Source organism: Triturus cristatus, chromosome 1_2 (genome assembly GCF_964204655.1).
Source record: "Triturus cristatus chromosome 1_2, aTriCri1.1, whole genome shotgun sequence".
NCBI classification, from domain to species: domain Eukaryota; kingdom Metazoa; phylum Chordata; class Amphibia; order Caudata; family Salamandridae; genus Triturus; species Triturus cristatus.
This window is the reverse complement of record NC_140580.1, coordinates 1,162,104,712-1,162,124,371: the sequence shown is the minus strand read 5'-3', so window position 1 is coordinate 1,162,124,371 and position 19,660 is coordinate 1,162,104,712. Positions and strand designations below refer to the sequence as shown.

General features: G+C 45.0%; 1 protein-coding gene across 1 annotated transcript in view; it reads left to right on the top strand.

The window, feature by feature from the left end:
• Positions 1-19,660, top strand: part of HMCN2 (hemicentin 2) — a 769,579-nt gene that overhangs the window by 663,013 nt on the left and 86,906 nt on the right. The window contains exons 66-71 of the mRNA XM_085613971.1: positions 888-1,071; positions 1,359-1,456; positions 3,083-3,361; positions 4,305-4,495; positions 5,037-5,118; positions 8,223-8,359. Coding sequence (XP_085470097.1) covers positions 888-1,071; positions 1,359-1,456; positions 3,083-3,361; positions 4,305-4,495; positions 5,037-5,118; positions 8,223-8,359 — 971 coding nt within the window. The remainder of the gene's footprint in view (positions 1-887; positions 1,072-1,358; positions 1,457-3,082; positions 3,362-4,304; positions 4,496-5,036; positions 5,119-8,222; positions 8,360-19,660) is intronic.

The following is a 19,660-nucleotide window of genomic DNA, read 5'->3' as shown; positions in this document are numbered from 1 at the left end:
TGTATGTGATACTACACCCATGTGACCTGCTGCTAAAGAGTTTGTGCTAGAAAGGCTACGTCAATCACAAACTGATACAACAAAGTACTGCACTATCCTGTGAGCACTAACCCATGTGTCAGACACAAATCTGCCACAGAAACTGTTAATGTGGCTATAAATGCATGAGGATTTTTTTAAAACTCCTTTTTCTTAATAACATAACAAGGTTTGTGGCAGTAATTACATCAGAGCTCTCAGAGACCATTGCAACTTTGGTTTACACTAGTTCTCCAAACTATATTTTGTCCACATTTCTTTACTCTTCCCCAACAGCCCCCTCATTGGGTACCCTCTCTCTTACATTCATACATCCTCTAGATGACACCCAAGGGGCCATACATGGACTACCATGATATACGTTCCATTTGCCCCAAACTTGCTCCCACTTTTTGGGACTGCCCCTGCTTTCATATACTACCTTCTCCGCTACCATACACCAATCCATATCTTTCTTCCAGTCTCAGAGATAATGCAGAGAGGTTTTGTTTTATCATCACGACCCATATCCTCTGCGATGCTGCGGGTGTGGCAGCTCAGGGTCTTATGGCTCTTAGTGGCCAGAGGTTGCCCTTGGTGATGCGGGGTTTTCGGAATCTTCGATGTTGTTTGTTAGGCCTCTCCTCTTTTATGCAAGATTACCGGGTATTGTGCCTTGATGCTGTTGGCTATCCTGTTTGCATGACCTTAGCCTTCTGCAGGGGGCGTGACCCTAACCCGCTCACATGTTGCTTCTAAGCAAAATGTCAAATATGCAATGAAATTCTGTAAAAACCTTAATAAAGTGCATTATAATCAATGTAAGTGCTTCCGCACTGCATCCATGGCCCTGTCTTGTCTTCCCCCAGTCCCTCCAACTATCAGTCGAGGAAGCAGCGAGTCGAACGCTATCTCTGCTGTTCCTGGGGGACTGGTGACCCTGGAGTGCCAGGCCCGGAGCTCCCTGCCTGTTCACATAAACTGGTTAAAAGACGGATTTCCGCTTCCTGTGTTTGACCGCATCCGGCTCTCCACAACTGGGAGCACGCTCAGGTGAGATGGGAGACCATGGTGTCCTACTGTCCCAAGAGACAGCACATCCCGAAGGGCGAGGGGGCACTGCTACAGAAGCGCAGACAACATCACACATGTAGGACCTCACTTTCGAATGTGCAGTGCATTGTGGGAATGGCATGTAAGCCAATGTTTAGGGCACATTTTACAATAATGGTCCATGGGTGTTGTTGCCCCTCTGTCCTTTACTGAAGGAAGATGTGCAGTAACTGATAGCAAGACATAAACCAACTCTGCCACTTTTCCTCTCCTCCCCTTTCTCACAGGATTTCTCAAGTGCAGGCCTTGGATGCTGGTAACTACACCTGCATTGCCTCCAGCCAGGCGGGCGCAGCCGAGAGGACATTCATCCTTCTGGTCCAGAGTGGGTGCCCTTTACACTTTATTGGATGACATACTCAAGTGTGAAAGTCATACAAGTAGAATAAATAGAAGAGTTATAGAAACCTCCGATAGAAGAAGTGGAAAGGATGGGGATCTCTGTGATTGTCTAATTATTCCTGTAGAGCAGGCAATTGATTTAACGTTCTGATAAATTTTGAAAACCCTGGGTTTTTTCGAGTGGCGCAGGTGTAGCACTCAGTGGACAATTGGGCGTCGGTGGGCTGATGTTATCTACCTATTTATGTATTGTGTTTCAATGATGGTACCTTGTCACCTTTTGGCACTTTGGAGCACTTCAAGACAAAGCGAGAATACAAAAATAGGCAAACTGAGATGGAACTAGGTAAATGCAGACATTCATAGTAGGCAAAACGTGCATGGCGTGTCAAAGGTGGACGCAGAGGACATGCATCGCAGTGTAACTAGTGTAACTCCAGGGTGTGGTTTGTGTAGCGTGCCCTGCAGGAATTTAAGTGGTTACAATCTGAGGTCCAACCTCACTTAGTGCAGAATTTGTAATTCTAAGTTGGGCCCAAACACTTTTCTGCAGATTCTGAAGTTACCACAGCCCTGGAACGAGGTTATAAGCAGGGGCATTGATACCACAGAAGAAGCAGAAGGGAATTACGCCATTTTGTGGCAGATTTTCTATTACTTCCCTACAGAGCAGTATGTTACTGCTCAGGCTATGAAACTAAACTATGTTACTGACATTACTGACATTGTGCAAGAGGTTGCATCCTTGTAACAGATTTAAACCTGAGAAATTTGAAAGTAATGTGGATTTTGAATTTTGAAAGACTCAGACTCGGCTTACTGTTTTGTTAGCAGTGTGGAAACTTTGGTAAAGCTGGAGTTGAAGAGGAGTTGTTGATGTTGCACTAGACATGAACATTCTCAAACTAGCTGGGTCTCTTTTACTTGTCTCTCATCAATGTCTTCTCAGCAGGGATTGTCCTTAAGCTCTGTTGATGGCTGGTGTTACCTTAATGTTTCTGTTTCCTTTAGATGCCTTTGAGCTGTGTTTTATAGGCGATGACTGGCTGTTTGAGATGACCTTGCTGCTGTGTTTTATGACCAATGACTGGTTCTTGTTGAGCTGTGTCTGCTGGTCAGTGTCCCTTTGAACTATCTGGCTCTTTGAGGTAGCTTTGACCAGTTTTAATGGCCAGAACATTGGTCAGTTACCTGCCTTTCTTAGGGATTGAAAAGAACTGTGCTTGCTGACCAGTGTCTCTTACAGATGTCAGGACTCTGTCTCTTGATTGATTTCTCTTACAGGTAGCTGAGTCCTTGAGATGTCCTTGAGCATTGTTTGACTGTGGGTGTCTCTCCATCAATGGCCAGGCTTTTAGGGTGGCCGTGAGTTGTGTTTGATGGCCAGACTATTACAGTTGACTGGCTTCTTGGGGATGCCTTGACCTGTGTTGTTGGCCAGTGTCTTCTGTGGACTTGCGGTGTGGGAGAGTCATGGGATGGCTTTCACGACCTGTATGTTTTGGGATGGGTGACTTCTTTCAGCCACCTTGCGTTGAGTTTGACTGACAGTGTTGCTTTCAAAGAATGCTGCTGTTGATCTTGACTTGACTTCTGTCTCACGGTGCAGGTCGGCCCGTTCTGGAGCAGGCAGAGAGCACTGAGGATGTGTCAGTACTGGTAGGCTCTGCCATTACCCTAACCTGCGAGGCTCTTGGGACACCACGCCCAGCCCTGTCATGGGTGAAGGATGGAGAACCCTTCACCCTCAGAAGCAACCTCATCACCAATGGAATGGGAACAAGGCTGCACCTGCAACACGTCCGGGCAAGTGATGCTGGACTTTACTCTTGTGTAGCAGCGAACCCAGCGGGGAAAGTTAGCAAGCACTTCCGCCTTTCTGTCATGGGTAAGAACATCTGGTTTTACTTTTCACACCCTTGGCCTAGGCTGTTTTAAAATGCAGTCAATTTAGAATTTCTGGTGCTTTCTGCCTTACAAAACAGCGAGGCTTGAACGCTGCTGAGAGCACATCTCAAATGTCTTTCGATTAGAACCCAGCCTCTAGTGCTGTGTAGAACCTGCTGCTCACTGTACAGAGAGCCCTACTCCAAGTCGAGAGTAAAGCTTGAGTCCGTCACCGGTGCAGGGTCTGTCTCACGCTCCAGAGTAAGAACCTGGATTCCTCTTCAGTGTGGAACCTTTCTTCCACTATAAACTAGAAGTTTACTTCCACCGCAGACTAGACTTGCACTCACACTCCATTGTGTCATCTAGCTCACACTCCTGTGTAGAACGCTGCTCCCTGCCCAGTGCAGACACTGTAGAACTGATCCTAATTCTTACTTCAGAGTTGGCCCTGCAGTGGCTCCTGCTCCAGAGTAGAAACGTGACTAGCGTCATCTCCAGTGTTGCACCCAGACCCGTCTCCTCTGTGCAGCCCAGATCATATTCTTCTGTGCAACAGAGATCCAATACAGTTTGGCCCTTACGTCTTTCTGCTCTCCTTTAAACATTGACTCATACTGAGATGAACTTCTGAAGGCGGAGATGGGTTTGCCTAATATGAAAGTTTTCCCGGTCCATGCTCGTGGTATCTTATTCTTGCTCCTGCAGAGAGCCTACAAGCCCTTTGCTCCTTAATCGCTTCTTTACCCGTTTCCGTGCTCAGGGCCTCCATATGCTTCCTACTGCCTCCCTCTCTTAATAAAATCCACACTTTGCCCATCTATCGATCTATGTTGAAAATAATGGTTCCTTTGCTAACGGGCCCTTTTGGCCCACTGACTAGTTCTAAGAAGTGTATGGACATGGTGTCTTAACCCCTCATTCCTATTTCGTGCATGTTGCAGCACCCCCCCAGATCGAGGGCTCCAGTCAAGCCACAGATGTGTCCCTTGCTGTGAACGCCACCCTGGAACTAATATGCAATGTGGCGGGCGTTCCAACACCCACTGTGACCTGGGAGAAAGACGGCGTGCCGCTGTCCACCGCTGAAGGCGGAGCAATAGCGGGGAAAATCCTGCGCATAGAGCGGGTGCAGGTGAGTCTCGTTACTGTTTGTGGGTTTGATTCAGAAAGTGGGTGGATCTGCAAGTCTGTGGAGAACATTTCACCTTAAAGTCTCTTGCTGAAATCTGATATTGGCTGAGACGGAAGGATCCGTTACCTTTGAACATGACCTGAGATTAGTTCTAGTGGGAAACCTTGTGATTGGCAGAGACCATCACCCACTGATCAACCTTTCAGTTGGTGCCTACAGAGGAGTAAAGGGTTTGACACCAACTCTTTCTTGCATCTAAGAAGGTCTATCTAGGGTAGACACCTAGACATCTAGAACGGAGCTGCGATGGCTTCGGCTGCTATAATTTTCCTTTCCCACATGTTCGCGTCCAATCATATTTACTGAACCCAAACAAGGTCAAATGTGGATGCTATACCGTTCTTGATAGACAGCTGTGGGCAAGCGTGGGAGCGGCTAAGGACATGCTTCTCTGAGACACAGATATGAGGCCATACAATCTTAATTTCTTCACCTTCTCTCCTGTTCGCATATTATGTGACCCTTTCCCGCCTCCTCCAAGATGGAAGATGCTGGATTCTATGTCTGCCTGGCGAGAAGTCCTGCTGGTGATGCCTCCAGGGGTTTCTGGGTCCGGATGCAAGGTAGGTCATTGCTATGCTTGCACTGGGGAGCCAAGGGTAGATACACTGGCTGTGTCCACCGGGAGTGTGGGTACTTTCACTTTAACTCTGCAGACATTCAACATGTCAGTCCTTTTCCAAGCGTTATCCCCCTGCATTGAAGGTCAGAAACACATTTACGACTTGCTTGAGAGCTAGAGAGAGAACAGCTACCAGTGTTATTGGAACAACATCCTCATATCCATCAGGATCACCTGGACGCTGCTTCAATGTAGGAAAGAGTTGAATACGCACCTCTTTAAAGAACACTACATCACAGTGCGTCAACGGTCCACAACTCAGCTTCCTCTCGTCACTCATGGTCTTTATGCTGGTATTTGACCTTCGACAGTGCTCCGCTGCCTTTTTTGGGCTAGGTTTGTACTACAGAAATACCATATGCATAGATACATCCTTGCAGACATCCATACCGACACACATATAGACATACACACATTAACCTCTTATAGAGAAGAATGGACAGTGTTGGGCTAGCAGTGCATCAGCTTTGCAGGGACGTGCACTTCTTAACCAGCCCACTCATAGCAACGATTCAGGGGAACCTTGCGGGCTCACATTTGTAAGAGGCTAAGATTATTTCATGTGACGTATTGACACACTTTGTTCAGTCCACACACCACATTACTTCAAGGCGCACTGGGGTACTGCCGCTTCAAGCAGCAAAATATATGTTTTCAGGTTTTTGCACGAGGGTGCTCGTGTAAGAAATGCATTTGTTCCGGAGGTTTAATGCTTGAATGAAGATATACCTGTCTCTGATGGAAGATTATTGAATTTAGGACATTTGTGGAGCATGAAGGACTGTTCAAATTGCATGACGATTTGCTTCATTGGTGGGGATGGACTCTCTGATGCGAAGGTACTCATTCTCCCCCATATGGTGCCAGTGCAGAATTATCATGTTTGAGTCACTCTTTCTGTGTTTAGATGTGAGTTTTTAGACATGGTTTGGCCTGCTGAGTCTATCCAGCAGGTCCCCCTGGAGGCTGGCATAGAGGTATATATCGGGTCCACTTTGGCTTTGACTAGGGTGGCTGCTGCGGCTCCACGGAGGTCAGGGCGACGCAGGATGAAACCAGGAGGCTTTCTTTACCATGGCAGTACATTGATGACATGAGTAGGTAACTACTGAGGCAGAACCCTACAGCTGGGGCTACTGTGGCAAGGTCCATACGGTAAAAAGGCATCCAGAGCAGGATGGGTGCCAAGTGGAAGCCATCAGTTTGGGCCCCTCTTTCCCATCCGCTTCTCGTGACGTCAGGTCACTGATAAAAGTGTACATTAGTTCAGGGGGTACAGACTTTCAGGTGGTTCTAGGGGTCATAGATGTATTACTGGCAGGAGAGAACGAGGTCTCCATACATGATATTTAAGGGGGCATTTACATAATGATTAGGAAGGATGTAAAGCGAGCGCCTTTGGCGGGCTCTGCAGAGGACAAGGGTGGATTCGGAATGAGCTAAGTTTTATCCATCGTTCTTCATTGTTCAGCAAACATTGGCATTAGTCATAGTGTCCACAGGCTGCCAATTAGTGGATTATGACGCACAAGCTGAAGGTGTCCAAGAACTCTTGTATGATGACCATATCAGAGAGCCTTGGTCTGCTGCACTAGTTTGTTACTATAGACTGAAACATGGGATTCTTCAGTGTCTTGTTTACATCAATTACTTGATTGTCGAAGGCACAGGCTGCGCTGTGATTCTAGGAGTTGTAGTCGACAAACCACATTGTGCTGCAGTATCTTGGAGCCCTTGCGGTCTGCAGGTGGACAGAAATTCCCAAGAACTGGTGGTTTCGACCAATGCCTTGGTTGGGTCTTGGGTCTCTGGCCTCAGTGTTGGCCCCTGGTCCTAGTGTTGCTGTTTGAGGCCGGTGGCATGGTAACCAATATCGGTTGCTGGCGTCGCCCGAAGGTCAGCACCTTCTTGCTCCAGGTAAAGTGGGGTGTGGAATGCTGATGGCATTGTGTTACCCGGATCTGAGGGAGCAGGGATGAACACGCTGTGGGAGGTACTGAGGTCAGGGCAGAGGGTGCTGGGGATTCGAGAGGACAGAAGCTCTGATGCTCTTATTTTTAATAACTTTGACTTCTAGGAAAATGCTATTGGGGTGTTACTTTGACATCTCAAAGTAAGTAAAGGTAAATTAATCTATCTGGTCTTTAGGGAATTTTAGCTGCTCTTGAATAGGTCTTCAGTTTGTTCCACGAAAAAGAATCGTATTTATTGTTTGAGTCACTGTTGATTTATTCTGCTTAGAATTGTGTCCTAGAGCGATTGTTTGTGAACGGCTGCGGCAATATATTCTGTTTTTGATTTATTACCGGCAAAGCTTTTTGGTTGGGATACAGGCAGTTAGGTTTTAAGGTGTGAGTAGATGTAATGCAGACAGAGGTGACTTCATAAATCTTTTTGGGGAGAAGTTGTTTGAGTGTGATGATGGCTAGCTGTCAGGACACTGGAGTGGGGCCAATGACCTGGCACCTTCTTGAATTACTTTGGAAATAATTTGGCTTTGTGCCTAAATTAAGTTATGACCAGTTCTGTGCCTCATGTGAGCCGTAAAAGGGGATTTGACGATGCAGAAACATATGGACGTGACGCCTGTCCTTTTCATGGACGTGGTTAGTCTCCGTTGCTGGGGAGGACCAGCCCAAGTCAAGGCCCTTTCAGGTGGGTGGGCCACTGTCAGAACAGTAAGGTTGCCTTTGAGTTTGGAGTCTTGGAATTTCAAAGTAGAATGAGTGCCACATCATCGCCCCAGCAGCTGAAATTACCCAATATTTGGACTTCACGGAGATCCATAGTAGATCCTCTGTGATAATTTCAAGAACCCAGCAGAACTCCTATTTGGGTACAACATTTTACTAAAACAGTTGTAGGCACGTCAACAGCTGGTGAACCTTCTGCGCAATGCTGACCACTGCCAGGAAGTTGGGGAGTTCAAAAATAGAGGGGGGCGGAGGGCACCAGCGCATGCAGCCCCTCATGACTTTTGCCTGGCATTGGTGGTGCAAGAAAGGCTTGCATTTCAAACCAAGATTTTCTCTTGTGCTCCTGCAGTCCCGCCCAGAGTCGTCGGATCAAGCGAGCCGCGTACCTTCACCGTGGTGCCCAATGGACAACTGGTCCTGGAGTGTCACGTCGAGGCAGAACCTTCCCCCAGCATAGAATGGCAGAAGGGAGGGAGGCCTTTGCTGGTGAGTATTTGAAGAGTGGTGGGGTGCAACCCCTAGAGAGGACAGAGGGGGGCTCATCTTGCTGACAGAGGTCCCACCTCAAGCTAGTCTCCCTCCGCGCCATCTCACACACACCCACACACCTGTGGAAAACTCATGCGCCGCTGCATGTGTGACACCAGCCTCTAGATTATTTTGCATTATTGTGAGCTGTCCATTGTTTGTCTTGCTGTTTCACAAGTCGTCTTACTACAAAGTAACTCAGTCCTATTATGTCAACACCACATTGAGATGTTTGCTGGTTTCTTTGAAACTAGTTGTGTATCTCAGTCAGAGGAACATCCTCAAAATATATTCAAGGTTCAGCCAGTGACTGACGAAGCTCCATCAGCCACTCGCTGCATTCGCTAAACGGACTGTAGCGCCTCCTCTGTCTTCTGTATCAAGTGACACGTCACCCTCTCAACCTGCAGCCCTTCCTCCTTATGGCTTGAAACCTACCTCTCTTGACCAGCTTGTATCACTCCTACTCCCCTTATAGCCCACACACTCTCCAAGGGATCTCACTCATGTCTGATTGCCAACACAGCCTGTCATTCATTTGTTCCACTGATGTCTCATCCAATAGGCATGTCTTCTCAGAAGCATCTATCCCCAACTCCTTGAAAATAGGTCTTGTAACAGCTCTCCAGTCTCTCGTTCTCTGAATTTTAGAAAAATCATCCAATTAGCATCTTATTCATATTTTCCAAACTCTTGGGAAAAAAATTGCAATGCATCTGAGCTCCAGTAACGTTCTGACCCGTGTTCGTTCAGGTTTTAGACTGTTCTTCTGAGACATTAAAACTGCATGATTTGGTTTTTGAAACAAAACATTTCCATTCATGAGGGTGCAGCCTCCTTCCTTGTGCTTCTAGAACTATCTGTGGGCTTTGATACGGTGGAGAAGGCTATAAAATATATGGGATCCTCTGTCCTTTGTGTTAGGGGCTTCAGACCACGAAAGTAGGTAGATCCACTCGCTCCTGATAGTTGACCCAGCTTGGTTTGTTTACCTCTGAGATCAGTAAGATGGGCTGAAAGTTAAAGTAGTAAACATAAAATATTTTAATTTAATAGAATGTAAATTAAATAAATCCCACACATTTGTAATACTATATGAAATACATACATAAACACACAAATTCACACACACACACACATATATATGTTTATATACATTTATATATGCAAACAGAGTAACATATTTTATCAAAATACTTATTTTTTGTAACCTTAATTTTTTAAAGGGCCAAAAAAAGCATTTATTTTTTAAAGTTTGCGGTGGAATTCGCGATGGATCCGCGAATCCAGCTGAAAATATAAAAAGAAACGTAGCATGGCCTTCCGTGCTTCGTTTCCATTAGGCCCCCAGGTGGTCCAGGTCCCGGAGGCAAACAAAAATAAGGATGCAGGGGACCTCCCCGGGAATAAATGTACAAAAATGCATGGGGGGGGTTCCAGCCCCCCCCATGCAGCCCCAGGGACCACCACCTCCCCGTGGCTAATTATGTGATCTGTGGGGGAGCCACGCCCCCCACCCCCGCAGCTCCTGGGACCACCACCTCCCCAGGGCTATTTCAATATATATGTGTGTGTGTGTGTGTGTGTGTGTGTGTGTGTATATATATATATATATATATATAGAGAGAGAGGCTGGGCCGCATGCTAGCTAGACTGATACGCCCCCAATATCTATCCTCTTTAATTACTCAGCTTCAATTTGATGATGGGACATCAATCACGGGTAATGCTGACATCATCACCACTTTTCTTTCTTATTACTCTCACCTATACACCACCCATTCTCCCCCCCTCCAATGAAGTTCTCACTAATTATTTAGCCGAAGTGGCCATGGCCTGGCTTGAGGACGGTCAGCAGACGTTTTTGGCATCGCCAATTACGGTGGATGAGTTTTCTCAGGCGATAGAAGATCTTAACGGGACCCTTGCCCCTGGTACTGACGGGTTGTCCAGCATATTTTATAAGACATATAAGCATTACTAGTTCCTCATCTGTTGGAGGTTAAAGCAGAATCTTTGGAGAGCGGATGGTTTCCTTCTATGATGAGTGAAGCCGTCATTTCCCTGCTCCTTAAACCAGGCAAACCCTCTAGCCGATGCGCCTCTTATTAGGCCATTATCTTTACTAAGATCCTAGCGACTCGTATTTCCCTTCTGGTCAACAAGATTATATCCCCGTTCCAAACCGGTTACGTACCAGGTTGCTCTAAATCCGTAAATCTGCACACCCTGTTCGCAATTATTAATCAAATCACTCCAGAACATCCTGCTGTGGCGATGCTGCTTGACGCTGCAAAAGCATTTGACTCACTGGAATGGTCCTTTCTATATGCCACATTACACATACTGGGCATCCCCAAAGGTTTTTCTGATTTGATATGTCTCCTATACACAAATCCATTGGCCCGGTTTCAGGTAAATGGAGCACTTACGGATCAGTTTACATTATCGCGGGGTGCCAGACAGGGATGCCCTTTATCTCCATTATTATTTATAATCGCTATGGACCCCCTGGTGCATCACCAACAGGAGCGTCACCTACAACGTGGTCTCAGATTTCACTGCTGCCCTCCATTGGCTTCGCTGTATGCAGATGACGTAGTGCTTTTTGTTCGAGACCCTGAACTTAACCTCCCTCCGCTCCTCTGCAAAATTGTATGATGTGGTACCTTCTCTGGACTAGTTATAAACGGACTAAATCCGAAATGTTTCCGTTAACGGATGCACAGCCCCCTTTACTCTAGATTTCCCTCTGCGCTGGTGGGATGACCCCCCCGGTACCTGGGCATTCTCTTGCACCGCAATGCGGCGGAGGTTATTTGACTCAATTACGGGCCCACAATTGATCGATTATCCACTCAGATTGACCAATGGCTCAAGCTCCCCTTGTCTATTACCGGAAGAATTGCCATCATTAAAATAGTGGTTCTCCCGCGGTTTTTATACCTGTTTCTCAATATTCCTCTTCCACTTACCTCCAGACGTTTTGAAACGCTCCGGGGCATGCTTACTAGACTGGTCTGGGCTGGTAAACAGCCACGTATCAGTAGGCAGACATTGACAATGCCCTATCAGCGTGGTGGCTTTGGCATTCTGGAGTTCTATTTATACTATTTAGTGGCGCAGTCACACTAGGCGTATTATTAGTACCACCTGGACGCAAGGCTGCAATTTCTTAAGCCGGATTGGTCGCAGGCTCGACCGCATTCTCACTCTGCCATCATACCGCATGGCCTAGCTAGATCGCCCACAGAAATACCGACGCTCCAGATGACATATTGGGCGTGGGTAAAATTGCGCCGTTATTTGAATGTTGATCCTCTCTACTACCCGCACTTAGCACTCCTGGGTAATTAATCGGTGTCCCCAACTATGGAAACATTAACTAAACAAGCATTGGCATAGCCAATAGGTCTCGCCTTTGGGACCTTATAAGTGTTTAGCTATGCAACAGTTGCATAACTAAATACTTATAAGGTCCCAAAAGCGAGACCTATTGGCTACGCGAAAGTGAAAGTAATCGCGGTAAAACGCAGCGCGCGCGCCCGCGCACATGCACTGTAGCTCTAGGCTGGCCTGGTAGCACTTTTTGGAGCCCTCTCAATAAGTCTCGCCAGACCAGCGCATGCGCTGGGTCAGGCGAGACCTAAAAACCCTAACCCAACGCGGGCTACAGAAGTTTGGTGATCTATTTTATGATTCTCAGTTACGCTCCGTTGCGAGTCTCGTGGGGAATGATGGGTCCCATTTGGACAGGTTTGTCATATGTAGAACGCGCGCCGCTATGCCTACTTTGCTCCGGTTATCTGCAGCGGAACCAGCAGATTTTCCCCCGCTTTCATTAATCCTTACATCTGCCAGAAGCGCTCATTTGGTCTCCCGACTATACCACTTGGCACTGACCCTCCGACCATCAGTAGGGATGGGTGCATGGGAAAGGGACCTTGGGCCCCCTCTGCCGGATGTGACGTGGGCCTATTGCTGCGAACAAACGGATCTCCTGCAATCACCTCCATAAACTCTTACATTTTAAATACATACATAGAGCATACATCATACCACAGGTGCTGGCAAAGATGGATCCTGTGAAACCTCACGGCTGCCCCACATGCGCAGCCGAACACGCAGATTTCTCACATTTAGCGTGGAACTGTGCACCTCTATTAGCATACTGGCGGGAGGTCTTCCGCCATCTCGCACTAACGATCAACTTGGAACTATCCCCTTCCCCATTAATGGCTTTGTTGAGCTGTGTAAAACCATTGACTGCTGGTGTTTGTCGATTCGCCGACATCGCCCTGCTCCTCACTAAGGGGCAGGTTTCCAAACAATACCCACAATTAAGGCCTGGATGAGAGATTTAATGTACTGTGATACCACTAGCGATACTTACACTACATTACAGCCTCGTTCCCCCGGAACTAACAATATCTGGCAACCATTACTCTCTTATTTATTACTTCATCCAGAAGAGACGGGATGAACGTGTGCTGCTTGGCCCTGACATACAAGCTGTGTGTACATGTTAATGGAACTTGAATAAACTCTTATTTTCCCTTTCCAGCTGTGGGGCACAAGTCTTGCACTGTATGATATAATATCCTTGCTTTTTTCCGCACCCCTCTAATGTTCCGAGGCACCTGAGGTACTGTTACCACTAGTTAATGCGCTGTAATGCCTCTAATGCTGCTTACGGAGTAATCTGTATTAATTGTCGCACTGTAATTGAAGTCCTAATGTGTTATTTTGAATATCCCTGTGTGGTTGCTTATTGTTATCCCTCCCTCTTCTTTTTTGGTTACTAATTTTTAGTTTTTCCCCACACGTTGTTATTGAAAAACCACAATGAAAAAGAAAAACAAGGCCTAGACCCCTACAAACCCAACAGCCCACACCTAAAATATAATCAAAATAAATACCTATTCCATAATTTCCTTATTTAAAATTCAATTAAATACTTAATTTACAAATAACACATAAAAGTTAATTAGTTATTACTTTCCTCCCCATTATCCTGAAAACCTAGCATCCTACAACTAAAGTAAAATGAATCCATATTCCATATCTGACATAATTAAAAATCAAATAAAAATTAACAATAAACTGTTAATGAATTATTACTTAATTAATGGCCGACTCTACACCTCTGCAAAACTTACAGCCTGCAACTAAAATCTAAGTAAAATAAATAACTATTCCATCAATTACATAATTAAAAATTAATTAAATAATGAATCATCAATTAATAAATAATAATTACTTAAGTTCCCACCCTATACCCCATCAAATGTAATAGCCCGCAAATAGCATATAACAAAAATAAATCAGTATTACCTAATTTACATAATAAATATCAATCATATAATTAAATTAATTAGATAATTCATAATTGATTATAAACTAATTAACTTCCCACCCTATTCCCCAATAAACCCAACAACCCGCTACAGTACAATAAATTACTATTAAAAATTAAATAAAAAATTATAAATTATCTAAAATTATAAACTATATTTATAAAACAATAATAATGTTTATATAGCTCATAGTAACACAACATTATTATATCAACTAAAACACATTCAGACCTTTAAAAAAAATCTTTTTAACCACTATCAGCCTTATGCATCAAGCCAAAATCCAGTCGGTAAAATACCGATTCCTTATTAGTTCCCGGTATTAAGGAAAAAATACCCAATCCCAATGCATCAACCCAAAAGCAGAAATCGGTATTTAAGGAATCCTTAAATAGCGATTCTTTAAATAGGGATTCCTTAAATACCGATTCCTTAAATAGCGATTGCATTTAAGGAATCCCAAAGTGAGATTCCTTAAATGCAATGCATCAAAGTTAAAAAATTAGCGATTTCGCTAATAAGGGGAGCAAATTACCATGAAGATGAACTGCATGGTAATTTGCAAAAACTTTGAAAAATGCACTTTTGTGCATTTTTCAAAGTGTCATGTTGCGCACACACATGCCCTTAGAGCATGTGTGTGTGCAACATATGTGCACATATCATTTTCAGGGGTGCAACAGGGTGTCCTTTTGACACCCTGGCACCCTTGAAAGTGCTCCAGCTATTAGCGATTCGGTAATACCGAATCGCTAATACAGAATGGCTTTACATTCATTCCTATGGGCCTCCAAGCCCATAGGAATGAATGGGTAGATATTCCTTATTACCGATTCGGTATTACCGATTCGGTAATAAGGAATGTTAAGGAATCGCTATTTGAATAGCGATTCCTACATGCATAGCCTTTTGCTATTCCTTATTAGCGATTCCTTATTTTTCGCTAATAAGGAATCGCAAATGCTAATGTTGATGCATATGCCCCTATATTATTGAAAACAATAATAAAAACTTCAATATTATTGAAAACGATATTAAAAATACAAATATTATTTAAAACAATATTACTTACCTCAAAAACGATATTCTTTTCAATTATATTTGCCCTCCACAATATTTGTGCGTCTAGCTATTTAATTTGACATTTCTGGCTCCCAATATTTTAAAGTCGATATTTTGTTCTAATACTCCTCCTTTGCCCTACCGTGATGCGCTCCATTATGCCTTTCCTATATCACTGCATCAGCTGCAACCAAAAGCAGAAAATGCTGCTGTGTGAGCTATACTTGGCCTGGGAATGAGAGATTATGGGCTATTTAGAGTTTGGCAGACAGAGCACTCCACCACAAATGAGATGTGGTGCATGTGGAGTATGGAGCCTGCACACTGCTGTGGACTGCAAGACTCTCCTGACGGAACATCGCTGGGGATTGCGAAACTCTCCTGTTCACACACTGCTGCGGAATGCAAGACTCTCCTGCCCGCACACTGCTGCAGAATGCTAGACTCTCCTGCCCGCACACTGCTGCAGAATGCTAGACTCTCCTGCCCGCACACTGCTGCAGAATGCTAGACTCTCCTGCCCGCACACTGCTGCAGAATGCTAGACTCTCCTGTCCTCATACTGCTGCGGATTGCAAGACTCTGCTGTCCACACACTACTGGGGAATGCTAGACTCTCCTGTCCGCATACTGCTGCAGATTGCAAGACTCTGATGTCTGCACACCACTGGGGAATGCAAGACTCTCCTGTCCGCATACTGCTGCGGATTGCAAGACTGCTGTCCACACACCACTGGGGAATGCTAGACTCTCCTGTCCGCGCACTACAGGGGATTGAAAGACTCTCCTCTCCGCACTCTGCTGTGGATTGCAAGACTCTCCTGCCCGCACACCAATGGGAATTCAAAACTCACCTGTCTACACACTGCTGCGGATTGCAAGACTTCTCTGCCCCAAGCACTTCTGGGGATTTCATGGTTCTTCTGCCCAAACACTGCTAACGAACACATGACTCTCTTGCCCGTACACAACTGTGGATTGCATGACTCTCCTGCCTTCACACTTCTGCATATTGCATTACTCTCCTTCCTGCACATTGCAGCAGATTGTATGACTCTCCCACCCGCACACTGCTGCGTATTGCATGACTCTGCTGGCCACACACATTTGCGATTGCATGACTCTCTTGCCTTCACACTTCTGCGTATTGCATGACTCTCCTGCCTTCACACTTCTGAATATTGCATTACACTCCTTCCTGCACATTCGATATACCCAAGACCTGAAAGTGACGGGGGATATCAGAATTAACCGGGGTGTTCGACAGGGGTGTATCCTGGCTCCATTCCTCTTCAACCTGTATATCAACGAGTTAGAGGAATACTTGCTAAGAACTGGAGCGGATTACCCCTATGTAGGCCGAAAGGGCGTTCCAGTTCTGCTCTACGCGGACGACGCTGTCCTTATTTCAAGGACAGCAATCGGCCTTCAGACACTTTTAAACTCCTTCTTTGATTTCATGGAGTCTCGAGGCCTAAGTATTAACAACTCTAAGTCCTATGTTATGAAGACAGGCCTAGGGTCACGAAAATCTAATCTTTTTAACATAAATGGGGAAAAAATTCCAACCACCAAAACCTTTTCATACCTCGGGGTCCTTCTTGATCATCAATTATCTTGGGGCCCCGCTGTTCTTAAGAAGAAGGGCGAGGTAACCCGCGTTAACGCAGCCATACTTGGCTTCGCGAGAAAAATGGTCAATAGCCCGGTGGCTGCCTTGCTTAAATTATACCAGGCCAAGAGCGTTGCCGTTGCTTGCTACGGAAGCGAGCTCTGGGGCTACAGCCAGACGCGGGACCTGGAGGTTGTAGAAAATAACTTTCTGAAGAAGATACTGAGGCTGCCAAGGGGAACCGGAAACTTCTCGGTACACGAGGAGCTAGGTGTGCCCTACCTTAGTGATAGAATAGCAGCAAATCCCCTATTGTGTTGGATGAACTGTTGGCTAAATAACGACATACCTCTTACCCATGATATACTAAAAGAAGCTTTAACATGGGATGGTAGGTTCAAGGTCCCGTGGCTGAAGTATATTAACGATCGTCTTATTGAAATAGGACGGCCTGACCTGTTTTTAACCCCAAATTTCATTACTAAATCAGATGTCACTTTTGTGAAAAATACATTCATGACAACCAGGTAATTTGCCCGGGAGGAGGTTGAGCTCCAGAAAGACAGTGTTAAGAAACATGTTCTACTTAAAACCTGTCTACAAATGGAACCATATCTATCATGGCCTATGACTGGCTACGAACGTTACCTATTAACAAGGTTCCGTTTTGACCTGTTTCATCTCTTACTGGCGGTACCGAGTGGGGCCCATCGAGGTCAAGTGTAGCCGGCTGCGACGGGAAGTCTCCGCAAGATCTGGCACACTTTTTATTTATTTGTCCTTATTACATAGTACCTCGGAGGCTATATCTAAAACCATGCCTGAAAGAACTGAAATTAGCACAGATCAAACCAGCACTTTACTACCTTCAACTCCTGAAATATGACTGCACCTTATTTGTATGCAGTTTTCTGAAATTAGCAATTACTTTCAGGAAAAGTATGGAGGGATAATTATGCTGCTATTGCCGTTAGGTATTTTTAACTTTTTTACCTTGTTATAATTATTTATATTCTTAACATGTTTATTCTGCCTGTTACTCTTGTTTTATATTGTTTATGTAAATTTTTGTCTCACAAATGAAATGGATGGTTTGATTTTAACTGTATGTTTATGAATTGCGCTTTTATGATTGTAAGGTTTACAATCGAATAAAGTCATTTGTACTGTACACTGCTAACGAACACATGACTCTCTTGCCCGTACACAACTGTGGATTGCATGACTCTCCTGCCTTCACACTTCTGCATATTGCATTACTCTCCTTCCTGCACATTGCAGCAGATTGTATGACTCTCCCACCCGCACACTGCTGCGTATTGCATGACTCTGCTGCCCACACACATTTGCGATTGCATGACTCTCTTGCCTTCACACTTCTGCGTATTGCATGACTCTCCTGCCTTCACACTTCTGAATATTGCATTACACTCCTTCCTGCACATTCGATATACCCAAGACCTGAAAGTGACGGGGTATATCAGAATTAACCGGGGTGTTCGACAGGGGTGTATCCTGGCTCCATTCCTCTTCAACCTGTATATCAACGAGTTGGAGGAATACTTGCTAAGAACTGGAGCGGATTACCCCTATGTAGGCCGAAAGGGCGTTCCAGTTCTGCTCTACGCGGACGACGCTGTCCTTATTTCAAGGACAGCAATCGGCCTTCAGACACTTTTAAACTCCTTCTTTGATTTCATGGAGTCTCGAGGCCTAAGTATTAACAACTCTAAGTCCTATGTTATGAAGACAGGCCTAGGGTCACGAAAATCTAATCTTTTTAACATAAATGGGGAAAAAATTCCAACCACCAAAACCTTTTCATACCTCGGGGTCCTTCTTGATCATCAATTATCTTGGGGCCCCGCTGTTCTTAAGAAGAAGGGCGAGGTAACCCGCGTTAACGCAGCCATACTTGGCTTCGCGAGAAAAATGGTCAATAGCCCGGTGGCTGCCTTGCTTAAATTATACCAGGCCAAGAGCGTTGCCGTTGCTTGCTACGGAAGCGAGCTCTGGGGCTACAGCCAGACGCGGGACCTGGAGGTTGTAGAAAATAACTTTCTGAAGAAGATACTGAGGCTGCCAAGGGGAACCGGAAACTTCTCGGTACACGAGGAGCTAGGTGTGCCCTACCTTAGTGATAGAATAGCAGCAAATCCCCTATTGTGTTGGATGAACTGTTGGCTAAATAACGACATAACTCTTACCCATGATATACTAAAAGAAGCTTTAACATGGGATGGTAGGTTCAAGGTCCCGTGGCTGAAGTATATTAACGATCGTCTTATTGAAATAGGACGGCCTGACCTGTTTTTAACCCCAAATTTCATTACTAAATCAGATGTCACTTTTGTGAAAAATACATTCATGACAACCAGGTAATTTGCCCGGGAGGAGGTTGAGCTCCAGAAAGACAGTGTTAAGAAACATGTTCTACTTAAAACCTGTCTACAAATGGAACCATATCTATCATGGCCTATGACTGGCTACGAACGTTACCTATTAACAAGGTTCCGTTTTGACCTGTTTCATCTCTTACTGGCGGTACCGAGTGGGGCCCATCGAGGTCAAGTGTAGCCGGCTGCGACGGGAAGTCTCCGCAAGATCTGGCACACTTTTTATTTATTTGTCCTTATTACATAGTACCTCGGAGGCTATATCTAAAACCATGCCTGAAAGAACTGAAATTAGCACAGATCAAACCAGCACTTTACTACCTTCAACTCCTGAAATATGACTGCACCTTATTTGTATGCAGTTTTCTGAAATTAGCAATTACTTTCAGGAAAAGTATGGAGGGATAATTATGCTGCTATTGCCGTTAGGTATTTTTAACTTTTTTACCTTGTTATAATTATTTATATTCTTAACATGTTTATTCTGCCTGTTACTCTTGTTTTATATTGTTTATGTAAATTTTTGTCTCACAAATGAAATGGATGGTTTGATTTTAACTGTATGTTTATGAATTGCGCTTTTATGATTGTAAGGTTTACAATCGAATAAAGTCATTTGTACTGTACACTGCTAACGAACACATGACTCTCTTGCCCGTACACAACTGTGGATTGCATGACTCTCCTGCCTTTACACTTCTGCATATTGCATTACTCTCCTTCCTGCACATTGCAGCAGATTGTATGACTCTCCCACCCGCACACTGCTGCGTATTGCATGACTCTGCTGCCCACACACATTTGCGATTGCATGACTCTCTTGCCTTCACAC